This window comes from Electrophorus electricus, chromosome 12 (genome assembly GCF_013358815.1).
Source record: "Electrophorus electricus isolate fEleEle1 chromosome 12, fEleEle1.pri, whole genome shotgun sequence".
Classification (NCBI taxonomy): Eukaryota; Metazoa; Chordata; class Actinopteri; order Gymnotiformes; family Gymnotidae; genus Electrophorus; species Electrophorus electricus.
Window position 1 is genome coordinate 11,231,846 of NC_049546.1, and position 26,419 is coordinate 11,258,264.

Sequence of the window (26,419 nt, forward strand, 5' to 3'; positions counted from 1 at the left end):
TTTTATGTGCTTGCAGCCCTGCAACCTTGTGGCTCGATGTAATGATGTTGAGCACTTTGGTGAATTCCCCACAGTCTAAGCCTGCAGTACATGAGACTGGTGTCCAAAAGTCCAGAGATGTAGATTTGGCATAGGTATTCCGTTTTCTTGACTGTTGAATTCAGGTTTTGAGAGATAGGACAGAGCAAAACTGGGAGGACTATATAGAAAACCATGCACTATGGGTTTTTGCTGACACATTGTATTGATTAGTTAAGTTTTGTTTATTGGATTATTGGATGGCTATTAAATTGATTATTAAATGGACCCTTGTAATCATGTCAGACGTATATGATACATTACTCACACAAAACCTATGTTATCTACCTTCTTATTGTCTTGTTTTGACAACTAAATAGTGGATGTTTAATAATGGACTTCTATTCCATTGGCATTTATATTGTGTTTTCGCCAAACTTCAACAGTTCCACTAAGATGCTTATAATACAAATTTTCACAATCACTTTTTAAAAACTCTGGGAATATTGTTTTGTTTCAGTGTATTGTACATTTTGGGTCTATTGCTCTGTCATTAACTTAGCTAAGGTTTACAGTTAAAAATCAGAAAATCAGCATGGTCAATTGTACCTCATACTCTACAATGATGACTTCATAATGTGCTGACTGACTTATTTTACAGGTTTTTTTAAGATGAGGTTCAATTTAGCTTCTCAGACTGAAGAAAAAATGACATAACCCATCTTGTTTTAAAAATGTGGCTTAACGTTTAAAAACATGTACTTAATTACACAAGAGAATATTCAGGCTAATTGTTATCTAACACCACAAATCACTTTAAATGGCTATTTTTTATAAATCAGATGTTTACATTTTAGTTATATTCACTACATTAGCGTTAACCACATATTATTGTAATTGCATGTAAACAATCATGAGACGTCTTCTGATTTAACCCCCAGTGGATTGTATTATTGAGCTGAATTGACAAAAAAACAAAAACAAAGCAATAACAATAAAACGTTCAAGACTGTAGACGTCAATGAGCAATGGTTCTTAACTCCAGATGATTTAATGTTTGTTAGCCATTTAAAATAAAAATACACTACAAAAACGTCACATTCTGTTTCATGTTTCTTCTTCTTCTTCGCCATTTACAATAAAAATACACTACAAAAACGTCATATTCTGTTTCATGTTTCTTCTTCTTCTTCTTCTTCTTCTTCTTCTTCTTCTTCTTCTTCTTCTTCTTCTTCTTCTTCTTCTTCTTCTTCTTCTTCACACTTTTGGAGCCTTTTATTTTGAAAATCCCTGTCTGTCGTGCAAGGCTCGACAGTGCTGCTGTCTTTATACAGCTGACTGAACGGAGTCTGTTCGAAAACAAGTGAGCTTTTTACTGTTCCATTCTTCTCATTGAGGTCCATATTACAGTGTTTTGTTTGTGGGTTTAGTCTGGATTAAAAATAAATGCCAACGACTGAAGCTAATTAGCTAGCTAGCTAGCTTAGCAACCCACATACTTAAAATCTACGATAGCTAGGGTTAGCTAGCGCTAGCAAGCTGAGTTAAATAGCTGGGTTAGCTAGCTAGCTTATCGTTGTTTCTTAGCTAGCGTCAACTAAGCAAGCAAAAACAACTCATGTCAGTGCATGTGCGTTTTGAGATAACGCGTATTGGCTAGTTCTCCACATTGTAAGCAACTGAATGAAGTAACTCGTTATTATTGGTTTAGCCCTCTTAGTATAAATATACGAGTAAATTTAAATGACTGTTGTTTGACACTTTTTCTTAGCAAGCTAGCTAAGTAGCTCATTGGGTGTAAAATAGCTAGGTAAGTTAGGTTAACTGGCTTGCTAGTTAGGTTAGGTTAACTACCTAGTCAACTATCTAGCTAGCTATCCTAGTTGGATAGTTGATGTGGGATGACAATTGGAGGAATCTGGGCATTTTGGTAACCTACATGTAATGTTTAGCTCTTTCCATTTGCCGTTAACGTCTCAGACACAAAAACTAAAATCCTTAGCATTCACTTTAGTTTTTATCATGTTACTGAACGTTATAGCTAACTATCATTTTATGATATTATTTTGAAGACTTTCTCGTAGAATTTCAGTATCTTGCATTGCGATATCGGGCTGAGCACATAAAATACATTTGGATGTTGTGACGTGAGGGTTTTGTGATCAGTCATGATGGCACTACCAGCAGGCTATTTAGGCTGTCTTTGACGTGTTTATTTTGTGGTTACGTGACTGCTGTAGGGTCTTTTTACAGCATCCAGCAAGCATTGTGTAGAATAATCTGCATCTCACTGCCTTGTTTAGTCTTTCTGTAGTAATGTGTTTAATTGTCTCATAGAAACTATTTCATCAGACAGACGTGATACAAGATTTTATGTAGGTCTGGATGCCCAAAAGGGGCCCTGGAGGGAGGGAGTGAGCAGCTTGCCTTCCTTGGGTGAATATCCCACTACCCTGGACATTATGGCCCCTCGACGGAAATCTACCAAGACACGGAATATGGGAGGAGGAATGGGGACTTTAAGCTCTTTACAAGAAGGGGATCCCAAAGATTACATAAATGAACTTTCACATGAGGTGCTCTGCCACATATTTCGGTTAGTATTGGTTAGAACTGTGTGCATATTTCTGTAATTAGCATCTGGATGTACAGCTCACTACAGATTCCTTTTAAAGAGTCTTGATGCATGATGCCAAAATTTCCTTACATCACAGATCTTGGAGTCAAATTGCACTCAATGATCTAATGCCAATGTTATAATGCAAAACATTATGCTAAAGATAATTTTTATTTGTAAAACTGTTAATTTGTCATTATAACAAAGTTTCCAGGGATTGAAAACATTTCCTTTTAGCCTTTTTATAAATGTAAACAGAACTAGAGTATTTGTGGATTCTAGTCTACTGTCTAAAGGCTTTGCTCACTACAGGTACCTGCCCATGCAGGACATCATGTGCATGGAGTGTCTGTCACGGAAGCTACAGGAAGCAGTAACTCTTTACTTGAGGGTGGTGAAAGTGGTGGACTTATGTGCAAGCCGGTGGTGGGAATACATGCCTTCAGGTTGGTAGAGTATATTTTCAGCCAACCAGGTTGTTTTATCAGCATATATGTGCTTCTTCATGGTCTTCTACCCACTAGGGGTAAGTGTTCTGATGATATACTTCATTACTACAAGAGATTGCCTCACAATACACTTTTCAGAGTATTTCAACACATTTACAGTTTCTTGTGATGTCTTTCACATATGTGCATTGGTGTAAACTATAGCATTGCTAAATGCAACATCTAAAATGACAGAAATGTGCAAAAGCTTTGGAATGCACATAATCAATATTAAAGAAGGGTCACATCATCCTGTCCCATAATTCTGTCATTAAAGGGTGGTAGACTGATGTTTTAATTGTATGTTCTTTCAATGTAGGATTCACAGACTCAAGTTTCCTCACACTCCTGAAGAAGATGCCTGATTTAGAGCAGTTGTATGGTTTGCATCCACGTTACCTAGAGCGCAGAAGGGTGAGGGGATATGAAGCTTTCAGTATTCCCGGTGTTCTGGAGGCTCTTCAGGCCTGCCCTAACCTTCTGGTGAGTGCAGAATGTACAAGTGAATAAAAATGTTGGTGAGGAGCTTATCCTGATTTCCTGAAATTCAGATAACATTTAGGTATCTGTTTTGTTTGATGTATTTATTTATTTATTTACTCATTCAAAGGGTGTGGAGACATCTCATTTGGAGCTGGTGGAAGCAATTTGGAACTACATGCCTCAGGTTCACATCCTTGGAAAGTTCAGGAATCGCAATGGAGCCTTTCCTATTCCCCCTGAGAACAAACTCACTATTCCAGCTGCAGCTAAAATCCAGACCCTTCATCTTGTTGGTAGGTTTAAAGCTGTTACTGTTTGTCTATTTAAAATTTTTGTGATTTAGCATCATTAACGTTTTGGTCTACACACTGTCCTATAAATATTGTCTAAAATTTTCCATTCCTCAGGGGTCAATGTACCAGAAATTCCTTGTGTGTCCATGCTTAGACATTTGTATATGAAGTGGGTGCGCCTTACAAAGCCTCAGCCCTTCAAAGACTTTTTGTGTGTGAGCCTGCGAACGTTTGTCATGAGAAACTGTGCTGGTCCCACCAACTCCTTGAAGTATGTGCCACTGGTGACGGGCTTGGCCTCTGCCCGTAACCTGGAGCAGCTAGAGCTTGTAAGGGTCCCCTTCTTAGGGGGACTGATACAGCATGTAGTGGAGGACAGCTGGAGGTCAGGTGAGGGAAAAATGCTGATTAGTCCACTCTGTTAATATGTTGTTCCTTAGGTCTCACAGTAGTAAAATTTGCTTTTCTCAGGATCTCAAAATAGTTAACAATAACATAAATAGCCATAAGAAATAATATGTAACGTGTAAAAAAAAAAAAAGTCAAATACTAGGGATGCCCCAAGCTTTTTTGCAAGTCCAATATTAGTTTACCGTGTTATGCTCTGTTTACAGTAGATGTTGTAATAAAATTACATTATCCACAACTTAGGGCAGTGAAGGCCATTTTAAAAAGAGTCACAGTTGCACCTATGGCCACCTCTGCCACACTTGGCATCACCACACCATGTCTTGTATCACTGAAAAGAAGCTTGTTTCATGTAGAACTGAACTTATTCACTTATTTCAACTGTCTTTGTACTGACAAAAACATTCCCACAAAAAGTGCATATTTTCTGAGATATCATTGACTAATGTAGACTTTTGGCCTGATTTGGTAACATTCAGGATGTGATGACTTTCAGAACAAAATTCTCTCTTTCTATAATATGTACATTCTGAAGCATATTCCAGGATTTCTCAGTTCATTGCTAATGGCCTAATTTATGATAGCTGCATGTTTAATTATATATCATTTGCATATCTAAATGTAATATTTACATTTAATTCATATCTAAATTTAATTTTTACATTTACTTAAAATAAGAGTAAAAGAATATAGTATATAAGTAATATATTGGCAAACGACAAAGGCAGTTTGTGTTTAAAGAAAAAAAGGTAACCATTTGACTTTTCTGTCATTTTGACAATATTTTTATGTCCTAGGGGGTTTTCGAAATTTGCACACTATTGTGTTTGGTGCATGTAAGAATGCACTTGAAGTTGACTTGGGCTACCTCATCATTACTGCTGCACGCAGGTGAGGGAGGACTTTTTGTCTTAAAGGTATTGTCTTTCAGATGTATTTTAAATTAATGTAATTTCATTACATCACAGGCTGCATGAAGTTCGAATCCAGCCTTCCTTAACCAAAGATGGCGTGTTCTCAGCACTAAAGATGGCTGAACTTGAGTTTCCCCAGTTTGAGACTTTGCACCTTGGATATGTCGATGAGTTCTTACTACAGTGTGAGTATATATACAGTTTAGTCATGTTCATCGGAAAACGAGCAGCAGTTTTAGGCCTTCAGATTTTTAGCCATGCTATTTTTTAGGCTTGTTCAAGAATCAGATACTTGTAAAAGTGCTTCTAAATCTATTATTAGTTTCACCATATTTGACTTATTCCTTAATACTGTAAATGTTTGTTAATAAATAATTTAGCTTTAGCACAAAATAGTTTTCATTTGTTTTCACTACAAAAATTTAACATGGATTTTATTATACCTAGGAAATGGATTTAAATAGTGAAATAGTATAGTGTCTTCACAATTAGAAAAACAATCCTAGACTTAATATTTCCATGTATAACTTAAAAAATTGAGCCTATATACCAACAATTTCAGTGGTTCAACTGATTTTAGCTTTTTTGTTGTATTTGTATGTCCCATACTAGCCTGGCCTGGGAAATATAAAACTAAAGTAGCATAGCTGAATTATTCATTTGCTTTGTAAATGATGACAAAAAATAATACACTCCTTAATAATAAGGAATTATACCATTAGACCCACACAGTTAGATCAGACTCTTGAGGCAACAGATGGCTCTGATACAATCTTAGCCAATTTACCACTTGTGAATTATTTTTACTCACCCAGTTGCTCATTCTGAAACCCAGTTTGCTTTGACTTGAAAAGAAGGCATTTTATTTCATGGTGCATGATCCACATTAACAGTTTTAAAACATAATTTTACATTGTTACAATTCATTTCAATAATAGAATACTGTATGCATGTTATTATAAATGAGGCTCCAATAATCCCTATGAATTCACTGAACACAGCAAATCAAAAACCACAATAATAAATATGAACAAGAAAGGGTTAGTCAGGAAATGCATCAAATCTAAAAATGCAACATTTAACAGTACTCAAACTGGAAACTGTTAGTGTTTATTAAGCCTCATGTGCTTGTTATTGATCAGTTATCCCATGAACAGACTGTGTGATGGCAGAATATAAATGCAGTATGAATACAGAATACCCTTTATTTGTAATATCCATCTAAATCAATTAAGCATCTCTTCTAAAGCACATATTCATATTCCTTTTCATCACTGACACTCACTTAAGAGACAGTGACTGGTTTCAATAAATAATTATGTCTTAGGGGTGGGTGTAAGTAATGCAGTCTTTCATAGCAGTTGGGGCATTTGTTTTTGTTAGTGTGTCCGGAAAGTATTCACAGTGCTTCACTTTCATTTTGTTATGTTACAGCCTTATTCCGAAATGGATTAAATTCATTTTTTCCCCTCAAAATTCTACACATAATACCCCATAATGAAAAAGTGAAAAAGGTTTGTTTGGAATTTTTGCAAATTTATTAAAAATAAAAAACCCAAAAAGTCACATGGAAAAAGTGAAGAGCGGGGAATACCTACCGGATGCACCGTATGCAAACATAATTAAACCATAAGAATAGGTTTGGTAACCAGATGTTTCTTCTTTTGATCAAGATATCAAAAAATACCACAAAAATGTCTTGTTCACACCACACACACACACACACACACACACACATACGTATGTGTATGTGTATGTGTGTGTGTGTGTGTATGTGTGTGTGTGTGTGTGTGTATGTATGTGTGTGTGTGTGTGTGTGTGTATGTGTGTGTGTGTGTGTGTATGTGTGTGTGTGTGTGTATGTGTGTGTGTGTGTATGTGTGTGTGTGTGTGTGTGTGTGTGTGTGTGTATATATATATATATATATATATATATATATATATATATATATATAATAAATAATAAAATTTGTATTAAACACTCATTAGTGAGTGCTCAGTGATTTGATCTTTTCTTTTTTCTGTTGGTATTTCCTCTTTTATAGGTAAATTGAGTCATACTGAGTTAGTGAAATATGGCCTTGCTGATGTAATAGAGAATCCAGGGATCATCACTGATATTGGAATGAAGGCTGTTAATGAAGTATTTGCCTCAATCAAATATTTAGTCATTTACAACTGCCCTCATCTCCACAACCCACACAACTGGATCACAGGTATTAATAACCATTTCTTGATTGTCTCACACCTGAAGATGAATAGTTTTCATATCTAGTTGAATATTTTGCATCCTGTGAATTCTGTCAGAGAAAGGCTTATTTACAGAACGCTTATAGTTAGAAAAACTGATGTTTAAGAACTATGTTGTTCCAAATACATGTCAAGCTCCTAAATGTTTGATTTCTAAATGTAGTATTAGCAGATCAGAATCAAATGGTAGAATTGAGTTTCTTAACATTTTCCTCACTGAAATGCAAATTATTTTATATACATACACAGTGGAGTCTGTAGGCAAATAAACAGTGGTATACTTTTTGTTGTTTTTGCTCTGTACTCATGCACACTGAATATGAAATTAAAGAATTTTATTAAATAATAAAGTAAAGAATGTGAGCTGCATTGCATATATGAATTACAACCTTTATACATAAGTCGCTGGACCATAAATACTTAAATAATTGTGTGACCTGTTTTTTCTTGGCTAGCTGAGTCCATTACCTGTCATCATTAGTTTATGCACAATAGAGCTTTAAAAAAAAGGTCTAAAATTATTCTGGTACAGCATTTGCATCAGTTGATGTTGAGGGACAGTAAATGCCATCACGAAGCTGAAAAATCTGAATAAATCAGAGATATAGCTGACATTTGGTGTCAAAATGAGCTCTTTGATAAGAAGCAAGAATGGGCTCATTACTGAGAAACAAGAATAAACGTGAGCAGTGATGGCAAAAAACCTGGCAGACCATGGAAGATCACAAAGAATGCTATTAGTTATCAACAAACAATGCTGAATGGAAAAGAACAATATAGAAGAAATACTATATTGCAAATGTGGGATAGCATCATACAAGATGCAACCTAGTGTCTTGTGATTGCCTGAAATCTGCAAACAATAGACACTCAGTCATTGTTTGCAAAGGATTTGCAATCAAGTAGCAGACAATTTAAGTTTGTTTTGCATTTGAAATCCATTTCTCAATGCCTCACATGGGGAGAATTTATAAACATTGCATGGGGAGTCATACTTTTGTTTCAATAACAGTCAACTAATGTAAACTATGTATATATATATATATATATATATATATATATATATATATATATATATATATATATATATATATAAATAAGATGTTCTGTCATGCAATACATACTCAGTCATAACTGTAAGTTGCTTTGGATAAAAGCATCAGCTAAATACCATAAATGTAATATAATTTTATTCAGTTTGCTATGGTAACTGCAAGTAGATTCAACAGTCAACCCTGATTTACAGATTTACATTTTAGAATTGAAATTTTATGCTCTGAATAAACGACAAAACGGTAAGATGCACAGAAAAAAACTGTACTGTGTGACTACTGTGAATTTGCTGTTTTTGAAAATTTACCAGGGTTTGTAATGATTCCCCAAGTGGAATGTGAGAAGTTGTAAAAGAATTGCAAGTTACTGAGACACTAAAGCTATTGTTGAGGCTATGTTGCAATAAATTATGTGAAAGAACAATTTTCTATGCTTCAGAGTGGAGACAAGGCATTTACTTCAGAAGACACATTCATTTTTTAAGATGGCTGTCAGAATTTGATGTGACATATAAACATCCTGAGGAATCACTGTGTAATTGTGCCTGTGTACACTTTACAGTCATAAAACTACTTTGTTACTTTAAAAAAAACCAAAACAAACAAAAAATATGACATTTTGCACCTTATCTTCATAGTTATTGTTCATTTCAGATCCAGTGTGGAGTACAGAGCTAAAGTAACACAAACTGTCATTCCGTTCAGTTAGTGCTATAGAATGCACTCAGTGAAATAATAGTCTGCTACTTTGATCACATAAAAAAACCCCAAGTCATTAGGTAAAATCTGCACCATATTTCCTTACAGTAAATTTGACCACGGTAGTGTCTTCTCAATGCCCAATTTATGCATATATTCTGAATGACTAATAAATTGATCTTTTCTTTTAGACCATTCTCGTTGGAGCAGACTGGTGGATCTCACTCTAGTGCGTTGTCATGCCATTAAACTTGAGTCTTTTAGCCAATTTATTGAAATGCTGCCCAATCTGGAGTTCATCTCCCTAGACCAGATGTTCCGTGAGCCCCCCAAGGTGAATATGTTCAAAACACATCAAAGAATCTCATTCAAATACCAGCATAGTTCTTGTTTATAAGAAGCAAGAATAATGGAAAATACTTCTGTTAAACATATTGAACCTTACCTTAGTGGTTACTGATTCATTCCTCATGTACTCAGAAAATCTGTTTCTGATTCTAACTGTCCAGAAGGGGACCCACCTGGTCAGGCCTGAGTAGGTGTGAGATCCTGACACTGCTGCATTGTCTTTTTCAAGGGTTGTGCTCGGGTCGGTCTTAGTGCAGGCACAGGTATTGGTGTATCATCTGCTCTGGTTAGTAACCAGAACCCTAACAACGGCAACGACAACAACAACAATCACCAGAACAACAATGCTGCTAATATTCCTCCACGTAATCGTGACAACCATGCTGTTGACATGCCACCACACAGAGTTGAAGGCATGCTATCCTTGTACTAGAAAGAAAATATCTATTTTATTATTTATTTATTTTTGAGTCTTGGACTGATCTGTGCTTTTCATGCAGAGATCCCTGATGTGGAGGGCATGGTGGTGGAGAACATTGAAGCAGAGCCACAGGCTACAGCTGCCAGTCAAGGGGAAGATTCTCAAGGGCTCTGTCAGGCACAAAATCCTGCACTAGAGGATGAAGAGCAAGCAGGTATGAGATGCATCATGACCCCATTAGTTTTGCTAGGGATGCCTTTTGCTCATAGTTGGCTTTTCTGTCCTTTAGGGCCCAGTGGTGTGCAGCCTGCCATGAAGAAAATTCCAGTTGTGGTGTCTGATTCTGACAGTGAGGATGAAGAAGGTCCAGTCAAGACCCAGGACAGTTTTCACTCACAGCAGCAGTACGATGAGGCAGATATGCAGAAGAAGAATGGGGCTGCAGAAGAACCAGCTTCAAGAGGTTTATCATATTGGGTCATATCACCATGAATAACGGTACAAATTTGGATCCAGCAGTGTTCCAAATGACGCTCTGTTTTGACAGGGAAAGGGAAAACCCCACTGCGTCGACGGGGTTCGCAGTGTCCCAGCTGTGAGAAAGGCTGTCAGGTGACCAGTGAGCAGATCAAAGCAGACATGAAAGCAGCCAGCGAATTGACCGAGGACAGTGCCCGAGACAGAAATAGTGGAGCTGCTGGCCACAACACCGCCGGGTGTGTCTGCTCCATCCGCTGGAGAGAGGAGTCCGTAAACCCCGAGGGGCGAGCAAGGTCAGGAGCAAGGGAAGAAGGCCCAATGAGGACACGTTGCGCTTGCATCCGGGCTCATGCTGGCGCTGAGAGCAGCACTCGCACCACCCTTAGCCAGCCAGGAGGAGGAGAGAGCAGATCGGCTCACCATGTCCCTGAACAGACAGCCAAGGCAGAGCAGTCTGAGACCAGGCACAGAAATGCCCCTCCAAGGATTCCGAGCGCCGCTGAGGGGTGTGGCACTGCAGGGCTCCAGGGAGAAGCTGTTCCTTCACATAGAACCTCCAGGGACATGTTTTTCAGGCGGCCGGTCACACGTGCTTGCAGCAGGCTGTGCTCCGTCCCCCTAGTGTCTGAATCAGGTAAGGGCAGGACAATCACACTATGTGAGAGAAAGTGCACCAGGTTGCCAGTTTATTAGCTACACCCCCCCCCCCCCCCCCCCAAAAAAAATCATAAACTGACAGTGTACAGTAGAAACAAAGCAGATCCATGTTTCTATTCTCAGTTAGTGTTTAACTGAGCTTTGGAATAGCTAAAATGACTGACAAATCCAGGTTCCTCTTGCATTATGCTGATGGAAGGACCAGTATTTGGCATTTGAATTATAAGTAGAGTCATTATGTTTGGTGTAAACAGGAGAGGCTGGTGGTAGCAATGTGATGGACTGGGGAATATTTTCTTGGCATCTTTTTGGCCCCTTGATAGCCTCTGAAAATCTTCTGAACAGCATGGTATATCTGACCATTGTTGCTGACCAAGTGTATCCATTTATGGCTACAGTGCTATGGAAATTCCCATATGATAATGCACCATATCACAACGAATATTTGGTCACTGAATGGTTCTAGAAAAATGACAGTGAGTTTTCTTTGTGTAAATGTCCTGCACAGTCCTCGGAGCTTAATCATATTCAGCATCTCTGGGATGAAGTCTAAATGGCTGTTTTGAAGCAAGACCGCAGATATCCAGTTTGAAGCAGCGGTGCCACTCAGTTATTTCTGCATGGTATAACACACAGTGCATCCTTTGTATAAGCCATGACCAGGCATATCTTTGCTGCTGTGAATGTCAAGGGATGCACAACACACTGCTTGATAGGTGTATCTAATAAACTGGTAACTATAGATTTATCTCATTAATAGTTAGAGAGATATACTACTTGGGAGTAATACATTTTAGACAATATCAGTAGATGTTGCATAAATCTAGACATAAAGATTCAAAGTTTTAGGATAGTTTAAAGACATTTCAAGGATTTTAAATATTCCTGGTATGCTCACCACCATTCTTGTAGAACTCTCCAAGCCCAAACCTCGGGCTGCAGTAAAAAGGAAGCGCACAGCAGACAAATCCACCAGCACTAGTGACCCAGTGACTGAGGATGACCATATACAGGTGGGTATGTACAGTCCTAGAGGATCAGGAGTTTACTGTATTTAGTGTTAAATATATATTTTTTTTTCTTCCTAGGTGCTCTCACTAAAATCAAAAAACCTTGTGGGGATTACCCTCACAAACTGTGGTATCACAGACCTGGTGCTGAAGGACTGCCCTAAAATGATGTTTATCCATGGTGAGTTAATTTAGGCTGCAGAGAATAGTAGAATGACCATAAATTATCAAGATGTAGTAGAGGCTATAGCTAGATTTTTCCAGCAATTATAAACTAAAGGAAAGTTTCTATAGAGCACATTTTAAAAAACAAAAGCCAACTAAAGTGCTGTACATAGTTAAGAATGGAAGAAAAGCACTAACAAATCAGGTAAAACAGGACAGGTGGGTGTGTAATACGTGGCCACTTTTTAACAATAAAATGCTAAAGTAAAAATGTATCTTTTAAGTTTTGACTTAAATACAGTGATGGAGGAAGCAGACCTAATGCTTAGTGGTAGGCTTTTCCACGGCCTTGGCAAAGCTGCTGTAAAGGAGTGCTCATCTTTTGGCTTTAGCTGAGAGTGTGGAACTGTCAGCAGTGTCTGGTCTGAGGAGCAGATATGTCTGCAATATAAAATGGATGGTGCCAGATTGGTCTGATTATTTCTAATTATTAAAAGCAATCTAAAAAGCATAAAGCCTGCATAAAACATGCTTTAAAAAACCCCACAATTTTACTTCACAATTTTAACCATACTACTGTGGCATAGCTTAATGACTGTGAATGTCCATTCAATTTAAGATAATTTATGAATGATTGATTGATTAATTTTTAACCCCTTATTTGGCAAAACAGCCAAAGTTTGGCCCATGCATGTATCTCTCCCCCCCCCCCCCAACCAACAATAGTCCAGTTGGGTAGAGAACTAACTGTGACTTGCTGCTGTCTGTCCAGCCACTCGCTGCAGGGTACTGAAGTACCTAAAGGTGGAAAGTGCTCCCATAGTGAACCGCTTTGATTATGCCCAGTGCAAGAAGCTGGACATCGAACAGGTCCTGGATCAAGTCTTGAGCATACCACCTGAGAGGAATCGTATTGTCTACATGCGTCCTATGCAACAGGTTAGTCACACAAGCTATTTATGACCAGTACAGATTTCACTGGTATATAAAGGCATGATTTACTGCTCATTTAGTCATTTCAGGAATTTCTTATTCAGTTCTCTTATTTCTTATCTACTGAGGCTGTTACCATTAGAAGCTATTTTTGTTCTTTCCCTAGTTTTACAGTGAATGGTCCTGTAAGAGTTTCAACAATGACCATTTTAAAGTGTGTTTCAGCAATTACTGTTACAAAGTGTTGTCTTAATTTGATTGTAATTTTGGTTTAGATAAGTATGACTTGTTCCCTCTAGATTGATTCGTTGGCCCTGGAGAAAAAACTGTTCAGTGGTCCCTACCCATACCACATAGCAATTATCCATGAGTTCAGCAACCCCCCCAATGTCAGAAACAAGGTGCGAGTTCGGAGCTGGATGGATACTGTTGCCAACATCAGTCAGTATGTACATCTGTTTACACCTATTTTTAAGCATAGTCTTGCTGAATTGATGGGTGCAAATGAGTTTTAATGACTCATCATGGATGTATATCCTTGTACTATACAGTGATTGATAATTCATTTTAAAAAGCAATATTGTTTTGTTTGGAATGATTCAGACTGGTTTTATTTATTGAATGTCTTTCAACAAAGAACTTTATGTATATTGTTATTTGTTTGTTATAATACACACAATGCACAAAGTATCTAATGCTTAACCTCGTGTGTGTGCTGTCTGCAGCCCTAAGATCTCAGATAAGAGATTTTATTGCGAAGTTCTATTAGAGCAGTTGCACCCCTTACAAAGTTAAAATGAAATGTAACTGCAAGCAGCAATTATGGGTTCAAGCACGTATAGGCCTTAGGACCCATTGTGGTCAAAAATCAGACAAAATATGATGAGTTTCAGTGATATTACTCAGAAAATTGATACTGACTGAAAATCCTAGGACTAGTTTGAAAAGTTCAAATTTTATAAAACTAATGGATGGAGAAAAAAAAAATTAAACAAAAAGCAGCTGTAATTGCAAGGTTGTTAGGACTCCTGCAAATAATAATTTCAATACAGTTTTACACTCCTAAGTGTAAATGTGTAGATTTGCAGAGAATTGGAGAGTATCCTTAAGTATCCATAGCATTTACATTCCATCATGAATGTCCATTTAAAGCCAGTCAAATGCCATCTGAAATCTGATTGGCAAATGGAAATCATAATTTTTGACATATCGGTTAATCCATAATTTACTTTGTATATTATATCTTAGTGATGCAACATACAAACTTTTAACATTTATTCCAGCACCTATTGACATACATTAGCCAAAATCCCAAGGCCACCCTATAGTCATGTGCATAAATAGGCTGTGAAGTTTAATCAGAATTGGAAGAAGTGTTCATGACCCTGTTTATGCAAGATAGGCAAACTTCCTGAAAGATTGTTATTGAGGTTCAGACTCTTGAGAATGTTATGCCACCAAAATTGTGGTAGTAGTGTGAAAAACCTAGGACTAGTTCGCAAAAGATTATTTAGCAAATTATGCAAATTACCAAAAAATGTGTGGGCAGAGCTTAATGTTCTTTTGGACCTTTTTTGCTTGGTTTGAGCAAAATAACTTTCTCTGTATATAGTTGGGAGAGAATTTTAAAAAATGTAAAAAGTTGCACTATAGCTCTACTACCAGGCCAATGGAAGCCCCTTTCTTTTTTGTTTCATTTATTCAGACCATAAAAAGGTCCTTTTAATCTTTCTGCAAAATTTGGTGTTTGTAGACCTTACAGTCTTTGCTGCACATTGCATTTTAGCTGAGAAAAAATAATGAGAAGACATAATAAATAATGAGGAGTGATGGAAATGGTTATAAATGATGAATTCTCAGGAATTATATATATATATATATATATATATATATATATATATATATATATATATATATATATATATATATATATATGAGAGAGAGAGAGAGAGCGCCATCATCTGTGGGACAATAAACTTGACAAGTGTGTAACAAATTTGATAGTTCAATTAAATGTTTCTTCTTCATGCAACTTCAACGATGCTTTACTGATGTAACACTGAACTTTTAAAACTTTTTAAAAGTATTTCTGGCACTGCAAAATATACCATTATTATTAAAAATGAACAAAAGTAGAAACAAGTCCAGCATTCAGGTGGTTGCTTATAACACTTTTAGCTCTGTGACATATTTGCATTTTATAGCTATTAGTTATTTATAACTACTACAGTATTATACAGTGTCAAGCCTGAATTATTAATTATACTGCATTTGTGTATGTGCAAACGTGTGCAGACGTCAGATATCTGCATAGGTGTCACTCAGCATACTCGAACACAAAAGTGTGTGCACTAGAGGGCAGCATCCAAATCAGAACGTACAAAAAATGAACAACAAAGAAAACCATGTACAGCGTTGTAGAGAATGACTTCAAGAAAGAGTAGTGGAGGAAATAAAGAAAAACTTTATAATTTATTTATAAATCTAAACTTTATATAAATGTTTAAATGCGGTAAATTTTGACAACTGGTTCTCAAACAGCTCCATTTTGTTTTCGTGCTAGTTCTGGTTCAGGTCGAGTATTGTTTGTGTCTCCTGACCTGCCACCAACACAGCTCACAGGGTGCACAGCTCTGCACATACGAACGACACACAGTGGAGATTTTGGAGGTGTGCCTGTCTGAGCTACGTTTACAAAAAATGTTTCCCTGTATCAAGTGCAGATACATTTCTGTGCATCCTTTCACATATAAATATTCAATTCAGCCTTCATAAACCAAATCATGTTATTTGGGATTACTTCAAAGCATGGTTGCTGGCAGCTGTTGATGATTTTGGCATGCAGTTTGCACAACTCAACGACTGGTTTACTTATTAGCAGTGTCAGTGCCTCACAGTGTCAGCCCAAAACAAAAGAAGCATTGTTGGCTCATCCATTGCCTATGGAATAAAAGCAAAGTTATAAAAATTAGATTTTTTTTCTTTTATTATTCAGCTATTTTCTCTCATTACTCTTTGTTTCACCTGTCCAACAGAGAACTAATAAAGTATGAATTCTTCCCGGAGGCAACAAGAACAGACGAAGATGTAAAAAAGTATCCCAACTACCCATGGGGCCGAGACATCTATACCTTAGAGGGTGAGAATAGCTAATTCTCAGTTAAATCAGAACCGTCACTGAGAGTGTCAGCAGTGGCAGCAGATTAAACGCTGATGTTTTCCCGCTTGGATTGACCATGACCTCATTACTTGAACCAGGTGGTATTGGATTAGGTGTAGTGCAAGGCCTTTTGTTTACCTCAGTCTTTCAAAATGCAACACAAAATTTAGTTTCTTTCTTACCACTAAAATGTTTACTTTCTGCATACTTTCGAAGGTACGAGAACTTTTAAAATGAAGTGGAGCAGAGTGCTATTTCCTAACCCTAAGCAGTGTATCTCATGAACCCCTGCACAGTCCACACCTTTGCTCTGGCCTAGCCCCTCATGCCTCAACACTGTATTCATTGTTTATTATTGCATGGCTAAGGCATGTGTAGGATGCTGGGTTAGAGTGAAAATGTGGTCTGGCTTAGGGTCAGTGAGGACTGGGTTGCGAAGCACTACTAGAGGCTGCTTGTATGCTGTATCATTTTGTGTTGTGTCCCCTCCTCCCTGCTTTTTTGTTTAGAAAAGATGCTTGCTGCTTTTTGGTTCACAGTTTCTTCCTCTTATCCCCACCCATTTCTCTTAGGAGTGGTAGATGGGGCCCCCTACTCAATGGTCACCGATTTCCCATGGCTTCGCTCCCTGCGCACAGCAGTGCCCAACAGTTATGCTCGTTATGACTTTGAGGATGATGAAAGCAGTAAGTTTTGACTGGAGCACTGTGGAGTTACTTATGTTGAATTTGTAACAAAATCTACTTCTGTATCACCATTATGTTTGTATTACCCGAGTTGTGATCCACTTTGGATAAAATCATTTGCCAAACGCATAAATGTAAATGACTAGAAATATTACAGGTAGGTATAGAATTGGCTCCTCTAAAAGAGCTGGAATGTCCATCACTGCTGCTTACATTTTCACTTGCTTCAAGTTTCATATCTGAACTTGGAGAGCTAACTAGATATCTGAGGCTATCACAAGGCCATAGTATCCAGACAACCAGCAGTTGCATTTGGTGACCTACCATTTCAAACAGCCAGTTTCTCCTAATTTTTTCCTAAGCCTTGTTTCATCATCATTAAATATTTGTTACATTTATGGCATTTAGCTGATGCTTTTATCCAAAGCAACTTACAGTTATGATAATTATGAGTACAATTTGGGCAATTGAGGGTAAGAGCCTTGTTCAGGGGCCCAACAGTGGCAGTGGGGCTTGAACTAGCAACCTTCTGATTACTAGTAAAGTGCCTTCACCACTAAGCTACCACCATTTATTGATTATGTATAAAATTAATTTCTAAATGGCTTGTCTGATATCATTTGTGTGAAAACAATGCCAAAACCTTGTCACAATGAAATTTGCTCACACATGTCAGTAAACAGACATTACTTAGTAGGCATTTAATGCACTTATACAGCCACCTATTGAATGTGTCTGTGTTTTCAGGAAAGGCCCCTTTGTTGAGTCCAAACTTCTGAATTTTACCTTTTGCTCTCACCCCCTCTGCCCAGCCACCATCTATGCCCCACGACGTAAGGGCCAGCTTTCAGCCGATATCTGCATGGAGACCATTGGTGAGGAGATCTCGGAGCGGCGCCAGCTGCGGCTGGGGGTGTTCCAGCGTGTGGTTGTTGTCTTCATCCACTACTGTGACATGCACGGAGAACCTGTGGATGATGACTACATTTAAAGGCAGAGTGCAGGACAATCTAAGATGCATGAATGAAATGCAGAACACTTTTTCCTTCATCGTTTTCGATGACCATCGTTATTACAATTTGGGCCTGTTGGAAACAGATGAAATGGCATTTTCAGTTACTTTTATTTCAAGAACCGTGGATGTTATCTTATGGAGAGTGACTGCTTTGGGTATGCTATTGTGTGGTATTCATCCTCTATTAAGAAATCATCTAAAAGCCCCTGCAAGCTGTCTCTGCTTTTTGATTCACATGGGCAGAAGATATTAATCTCTCAGTAATGTCTAACTCATCTGTCTGAAAGGAGCATTCCAGGATTGGCAGAATTAACTTGTGAGGGTTTTGGGAGAAGTTGATGGTTTTAGAATAACAATTGAAAAAAGTTGTGCTGTTTCAGCTGTCATTCCTCAGCAAAGTGCTGTGTCCTGTTTGTTAATGTTAAAGCAGCAGCATTTCAGAGTTCACAGCTACAGCGCCCACATCTGGTGTGGAGAAAGATGCACGATTTGCTAAGCATCCAGCTACACACTTGAGGTGCATTCCTAAAAAATATCAAGTTTCTCATTTTGCTTATGGCATTCATTTATTTATAATTTTTTAGTAATCCCCATGTTTTAGTGTTTTCCTCTCATCTTTCCTCAACTCAGTTATTAGCATTGAGAATGTATATGCCCTTTTGCACATATTTAAACAAATCACGTTATGAGATGTTTTTGAGTGTAACCAACCCCCCCGATATGAAGCGTTATAATGGTTTAAAAAATGGTTAGTTACTAAAGGTTTTTCTCAGTCAGGTCAACATTTTTATATTAGGCATTACAAAAATAAAGAACATTTCCTGTTTATTTGTAGATGAAACTATATACTCTTTGAGAAAAATGTGAAAACAACCAAATCAGGTTAATGACCTATAAATACAATGGATGAGAGAAAGTAATTGTTAGTAAACTCCCAGTATTTTGTGTCTTTGGGGGAAATTCCTCTAGTCTCATTTTATTTTTTGCCTCATCTAGTTTTGGCTCTTTCGTAGAAGATGGAAAGATACAGCGACTGATGGTATGTGGAGCAAAGGAAAACACATGTCATAATCTCTGATGTGATGCTGAGCAGATAAACATATGAGCAAACCTTTTTGTGTCTAGTCTTAAGAAGGTAACATAAAGAGCCGAAAAGCCATTTCAGGTCTGGTTCTATGAATTTGCTCGATGGCACCCTTTACTAATATTTATGGGTTGACTAAACCCACGATAAACACTGCAGGAACCTGTGTATGAAGTTTATGTACAGAAAAACACCTTTATTATAAATCTGAGATTTGTTTTATATGTTTATATAAAATAATTTCACATAATAAAAAGGGATAATTTATGGTTTGTGCTTTTTTGGGGGAATATTTTTAGTTTTACAGTAGCAGGCTGGGAGGTAAGGATAGTGTCTAACAATGTTTTTCAGTTCTTAGTACTTAAATTGAAAATATTTTAAGAAATAATGCAGATACTATACTAAGTATACTATACTTATACTTAATACAAAGACAGTACTATTTGACTGTAATCTATAAGTGCTGAATCCTACACTGCCATAGCCTTAGGCACACCTGGCATTGCAGAGAGCATCTTTTAAATTACAGTTCACATGTTATGGGAATTCACTATCATGGCTATCCCAGTAGAGAATCCATTCCACACTCTCTGAAACATACTGAATAATCCCACAAGGAAAAGGAACATGAACTGTGCTCAAGTAAATCTTGTCACATAGTTTACACTGCTTCACAGACACTAATTTGTGTTTAAAGTTTCAAGTCACTTATAGCTTACCACTGTGTAAGCAGGAAGGGAAGAGATTTGTGACTGAAGCAATTCTCCATGCTTAGTTCCTCTCACTGTCCAAACCTGCAACATGTCAGGATGACATCTTAACCTGCCAATTTTTCTTAGACAATGAAGGTAATAAGTCCTCCATGCAATGTTTTCTTAGAACAGTGTGCATATGTATTGTCTGAATCAGCCTAGAACTGAGTAAATGAATCTTTGCCACTTCACATGAATTATTCTATATTCATTGTTTTCAGTAGGGCTCCAAAGATTTTGCTGCAATGCTCAGAAGAAAGTATCAATAATCCGTTTTTATACATCGTAAAGTAAGTCTTTTTTCAGATAGGTTTTGTGAGTTTGTGAACACTTTAAAACAATCACGATTATTAGAATTGCTCCTAAAATGTGACCTATTGATCATTATAACAAACTTATTTATTTAAGTACACATTTTACAGTGCCATATCTTTACTGAGAAACATTCCCCAGTCACAGTCCTCAGCTGAAGGTGTATGTGAACTCATATTTGGTAATTAGTGGAATCTGCCTTATTCAGCAAAAACCTCAACAAGCCCTTTCTATAGCTGCATATAAGCCATACACAGCAGTTAATATGCTTTTTTTTTTGGATTCCTCTGTACAAAACCTTTAATCCAGGTACATTTTTGGGATATCTTACCTACTTGCAGTCTTATTTTGATTTACTCCTGCACTTTGGATTTTTGTCTGCATGACTCAACCTCTTCTGAATTATTAGATCACAGGCACCCTGACATTTTGCTATACAGATTTCTAAAGCAACTTTAGAGTTCATTGGTCCCTGAATGAGGACAAGCTGTCCAGGCCCGAAGCAGCTAAGCAGCCTGACACCATAATACTGCCTCCAACATGCTTAACTGCTGGGATGAGGCGTTTGTGTCTCATACAGTGTTCTGGCTCTGTCCACTGTCTACTGTTTTAGTACTGGGAGACAGGCAGTAATGTTTTTATTTTTCATAAGCAGATGTTTTCTCTGGTAACCTCCCATTAATACCATTCTTGTTCACAGTTTTTCTTATGGTAGACCAAGGAACACAAACATTATAAATGCAAGAGATGCCTGCCCATCATCATTAAGTTGTCTCATACCTTTTTAAGGATTCTACACCATGCTCTTGCACTGAACTTTGTTGGACACCCACTCCTAGGAAGAGTAGCTGTGGTGCTGAAATTCTTCCATTTGTTAACTAAACTTCCTGACTGTAGACTGATGGAGGCCAAAATGTTTAGAAATTCTTTTGTCTTTGCACTTCACCAGAATTTTGTTGCAAGGAGCAAGGAACATTTTTAATGGTATGGCAGGTCTGTTTAAACCATGTGTTCAGTAAAGGTATAGTAATATAAACTATTGTGGCTTAAATGAAGATCAGATCACATTTTAGGAGACATTCGTGCAGAACATAATTTTAAATGGTTTTAAACAATTTTTTTTCCCCACATAACTACACTCTTGCATTGAAGCCCACTTATGAACTTTAAGCTCATAGATTTTCTTATATTCAATAACAAATTGCTTTTCAAATAACTTAATTACTTAATTACAGCCAGATAGAAACAATGTGAAACAGATCTTGATTATATGGTCACAGGACAATACTAGGCATAGCTACTGAGATAGAAGGGGATACTCATTGTACCCCTCTTTCTGCTCTTTATGTTGCTATACAAAAGGTGGTTGATATTTGTACACTACACAACACACCCATGTTTACATAAATGACAATGGATAAATACTATTGTTAGATTATTAAATCAGTCTAAATTAGGCAAAAATAATAGTGAGGTGACCATGTTAATAACAAAAAGACCAGCAGTATTTTAAATTATAATAACAATTATCTGACCTCTGATATCTGATGATAACACAATGTTCCTTGCCTACTCTGTTGGGGAAGGCTTTATCTCCTTGTCCAAGATTGGAGTTGGCCCCACGGAGGACCAGTTTCTACAGTGCTGCGATGGACTGGGCTTCCAGAAAGTTCTAATGCTTCCAGGCTGGCTGAGGTGGGTGAGTCTAAGCAAATGCTTCTTCCTGCTCCTGTTCAAACAGATACCATCACTTGCTATAAGGCTGCCACTCCTTTACATTTTTAACTACAGTATACTGCAGGAACACAGTTATCTGTGTATATATAGTAGCAGTAAAGGTTTCAGTGAGTTACAGAGAGAAACAGGATGTTTCAGGCAGATGTCCTTCTTTAGATTACCTACTAACTTAGAAAAATGATAATTTAAGATTTTTTAAAAAATCATAAACCAAGGTTTACTCTCAAGTACTTAATTTTTTGTGAATATTCCTAAAAATAGATTTGCATATGTGAAATAAAATAAATTTCCTAAGTAAAGTGATTAGATTTTGTTATCACCAAAAATGTTTTGGTCTATGCCATAATGGATTTGATTATGGATGAAAGGATGGATATATGAAACAAGCCAATCACTTTATTATAGACCTTTGGGGTGTACAGTTAAAGTCCCTATCTCATCTATTGTTGGACACACTTCAGCCATGCCTTAGATCTTTATCAATACTCAGTTTCTGACCATAATTGAAAATGTCATGAATGTACACCAACTTGTACTCTTCATTTTCTTTGAGCATAAATAAGATATTTCACATCCAGGGCAGGGCATACATATTTAATCCAAGAATTTAAACTTCCCCTCAGTTATTCTCACACACTACCACCACTAAAGGAATCAAATATTTTAAATAAATATATTTCCTGTAAAATATATGAGCATAAAATTTCCATACACATAATAGACAACAGATTTTTTAAGGTGAAACTGTAAACAAACCAGTTTCCTTCTTCTTTGTACAATAAATGATACATTAAAGCACCTGTTTATAGACATGACCTAAAAACAAAACAAAACATTTTGAATGGAAGGAATGGGACACTTTAGATGTGGCCATGTTGTAGACAAAATGTAAAGAATAAGTATATTAAGGGAAATATATCACCTAGGTTAGAGCACTGAGCTGCCAAGTTGTGGAGAACTGCTTGGCTGCCATCTTTAACAGCCTCACTGTCCATAGATGTAAACAGAAAATCTTCCCCAAACATTGCCTTTTTAAGGCTTGTTGGAGAAGGCCAGAGGACAACTTATTTTACAGGTTCACAAATGCCTACCTAACAATGACATACACCAACATTCCCTCATTTGTTTTACTATTAAGCTTTCATTTTGTTCCACTTCACTTTGCTCTCCGTCACCCACTGTCTAAATTTAGTCTTTCTAAACTGTATGACTGGCAACCCATGTTAGGAGGACATGGTTGCATATCATTCTGTGCGAGCTCAGTAAAGAGGGAGGGATGAAAAGCTAACCCTGATATTTCACAGACCAGGCATGTCGTTCCCCACAACTATTTAACCATATCCAGTCTGTCTCCATTACTACCACAGTTCAATATGTCCAGCAACTATATTTGTCTGATAGAAAGCATGCTATAAGATCAAGGTTTATTCTTACTTTTCACTCTAATTATACTTATCTAATTGCTTTTGTCCACTGGAAAGCAACTGGGTTCTCACAAAATAGACTACAGTCTATAGAATCTGACCACGAATGTTTTGTTCAGAGTTACACAATTGCAGGTCATGTACTTTTACTAACCTTGCAAAATTTACACTGAAACATTTGAAATTCACATTGCTTACTGCATACTGAAACATTTTATTCTTATCACTTAGTTGTAAAATGAAATAATTAACGTTGCTTTTTATGTCTAGAAAGCAAACACGTGAATGTTGCCAATTTTAAATGAGCAAAAAGTTAATAAAATATCATTTGTAAAGCTTTTAACAAATGTAAATATTTGTACAAAACTTATAGGTAGCTCTTACTGTTAACTTTGATGGATTTTAATAATCTACAACTAAATATATTTAGCAAGATAAAATCATTCATTTGTAGAGGTGGGGACAGTACTGCAAAATGCTGCTCTGGCAGAATAACTTACTTCTGACAAAATGTATTTGGAGTAAAACAGAAGTACTTGTATTTGTTAAATATACAGGCGGTGATGTCTCAGTGGTTATGGTACTTGACTTGTAATTGGAAGGTTGCCAATTCAAACCCGACCACCACCAAGTTGCCACTGTTGGGCCCCTGAGCAAGATCCTAACCCTTAATTGCTCAAGTTGTATTCAGTCATAATTGTAAATCGCTTTGCATAAAAGCATCAGCTAAATGTCATAAATGTAAATATCTGAATTTAACTCTGAATATATGCATTTGAGATTTGCAATATACACTGCCTGGCCAAAAAAAAGGTCACCACCTGGATTTAACTAAGCAAATAGATAAGAGCCTGCCATTGGATAATTACTGCATGGGTGATTGTTTCAGCTGGCAACAAGTTATTTAACCCTAACTGAGGCAGTAAGTAGCTTCTCATTTGTTAAACAACCATGTTGAAAGACGCATCCTGTGGTCGTGGAAAAGATGTTAATTTGTTTCAGAAGGGTCAAATTATTGGCATGCATCAAGCAGAGAAAACATCTAAGGAGATTGCTGAAACTACTAAAATCAGGTTAAGAACTGTCCATCGCATTATTAAAAAGTGGAAGGACAGTGGGGAAACATCATCTTCAAGGAAGGAATGTGGTTGGAAAAAAATCTTGAATGATCATGATCGGCGATCACTTAAACATGTGGTGAAATCAAATTGTAGAAAAACAACAGTAGAACTGAGGGATATGTTTAATAGTGAAAGTAAGAGCATTGCCACATGCACAATGTGAAGGGAACTCAAGGGATTCGGACTAAACAGCTGTGTAGCCTTAAGAAAACCACTTGTCAGTGAGGCTAACCGGCAAAAACAGCTTCAATTTGCTAGGGAGCATAAAGATTGGACTCTGGAGCAATGGAAGATCATCATGTGGTCTGATGAGTCCAGATTTAGCCTGTTCCAGAGTGATGGGTGCATCAGGGTAAGAAGAGAGGTGGCTGAAGTGATGCACCCATCATGCCTAGTGCCTACCGTACAAGCCTGTGGGGGCAGTGCTATGATCTGGGGCTGCTGCAGTTGATCAGGTCTAGGTTCAGCAATGTTATGTGCCCAAAGAATGAGGTCAGCTGTCTACCTGAATATATTGAACGACCAGGTTATTCCATCAATGGATTTTTGCTTCCCTGATGGCACAGGCATATTCCAAGATGACAATGCCAGGATTCATCCACCTCAAATTGTGAAAGAGTGGTTCAGGGAGCACGAGACATCATTTTCACACTTGGATTGGCCACTGCAGAGTCCAGACCTGAACCCCATTGAGAATCTTTGGGATGTGCTGGAGAAGAATTTGCGCAGTGGTCCAAATCGGCCAACATCAATACAAGATCTTGGGGAAAAATTAATGCAACTCTGGACAGAAATAAATGTTGTGACATTGCAAAAGCTTGTGGAAACAATGCCACAGCGAATGCGTGCCATAATAAAAGCTAAAGGCAGTCCAATGAAATATTAGTGTGTGACCTTTTTTTGCCAGTCATTGTACATAATAATATATTTTGGACCCATTGTTCAGAGGTTTACTGATTGTGGCATGTTAATATTTATCACTAATTGGTATTTTTTCATGAACAATCAATTTCTGATGTACCTTAACTCAGAAAATTAGATCTTCTGATTTAGTGTTAAAAAACACATAAAAATACATAAAAAATGTTAATATTTTTAATACATGTAACGTTAGAACTCATAATGGATTATGACATATTGTATGTGAACTCTGTGACAGGAATTTAAAACTTTGTTTTTATCAAATAAATAAACCCTTTTCACCTCTGAGATGTATACTTGTTCATCCCTTCAAACTTCTATGTGGTGCTAGAACCTACTAAGCAATCTAACTTGTCTACTGAGAGTGGCAAGTTGTAAGCGCTAACTAAACTTGTAAATGTTTGCATAAAGAGTATTTATATATACATTCATATAATAATAATAATAATGATGATATCAATAATAACAACAATAATAATAACAACCAGACTCAAGTACTACAGCACTAAAAACACATTAATAATTAGTAATTATTAATACTAAGAGAAAATAAATATTGGTCAATTTTTTAGCACCTTGCATTTTGAGGTAGAGTCTATGTTTGGTAATATTTCTAAGCGAAATAACTATACCAATAATTCTAGAAGGGACTAATCATATACTAATGACATGTATAATGGCTGTAGCCAAAATAGTCTATTTTAATTTTACCAGAGTACGGTAAATCAAATCAAATTTATTTATATAGCACTTTTTACAAAGCAGCTTTAAAGATGTCTGAGTCCAAGCCCCCAGTGAGCAAGCCAAGGGTGACAGTGGCAAGGAAAAACTCCCTAGAACATGAGGGAGAAACCTTCAGAGGAACCAAGACTCAAGGGGTGGGGGGGTGTCAAATAATAATACAAGTCAAATAATCAATTGCACTTATCAGACTCCAGCCATTGTAGCCCCCTAACTCACAGATGTGATCA

At 37.1% G+C, this 26,419-nt stretch overlaps 1 protein-coding gene across 3 annotated transcripts; it reads left to right on the forward strand.

Annotated features, from left to right (window-relative positions):
• Positions 1-1,314: 1,314 nt before the first annotated feature.
• On the forward strand, positions 1,315-19,448 carry fbxo38 (F-box protein 38). Of its 3 annotated transcripts, none has more exons than XM_035532319.1 (21): positions 1,315-1,381; positions 2,356-2,614; positions 2,948-3,081; positions 3,443-3,606; positions 3,734-3,899; positions 4,014-4,289; positions 5,105-5,198; positions 5,276-5,406; positions 7,267-7,437; positions 9,414-9,556; positions 9,800-9,983; positions 10,071-10,205; positions 10,281-10,454; positions 10,539-11,105; positions 12,041-12,141; positions 12,217-12,319; positions 13,076-13,242; positions 13,536-13,681; positions 16,272-16,375; positions 16,969-17,082; positions 17,895-19,448. In XM_035532319.1, the coding sequence occupies exons 2-21, from the start codon at positions 2,481-2,483 to the stop codon at positions 18,071-18,073; spliced, it is 3,387 nt and encodes a 1,128-aa protein (XP_035388212.1). In that variant the 5' UTR covers positions 1,315-1,381; positions 2,356-2,480; the 3' UTR covers positions 18,074-19,448. The 3 variants fall into 3 exon arrangements, with proteins under 3 accessions (XP_035388212.1, XP_035388214.1, XP_035388213.1); XM_035532321.1 differs by having other exon boundaries at positions 1,320-1,381; positions 2,371-2,614; XM_035532320.1 differs by lacking the exon at positions 1,315-1,381 and having other exon boundaries at positions 1,405-2,614.
• The last annotated feature ends 6,971 nt before the right edge of the window (positions 19,449-26,419 follow it).

Bases quoted from the DNA above. Each gene is read 5' to 3' on its own strand.
- fbxo38 (XM_035532319.1), top strand. From the start codon at position 2,481: ATGGCCCCTCGACGGAAATCTACCAAGACACGGAATATGGGAGGAGGA. The intron at 9,557-9,799 runs GTGAATATGTTC...GTCTTTTTCAAG, and splicing joins TGTTCCGTGAGCCCCCCAAG to GGTTGTGCTCGGGTCGGTCT. The intron at 10,206-10,280 runs GTATGAGATGCA...TCTGTCCTTTAG, and splicing joins AGAGGATGAAGAGCAAGCAG to GGCCCAGTGGTGTGCAGCCT.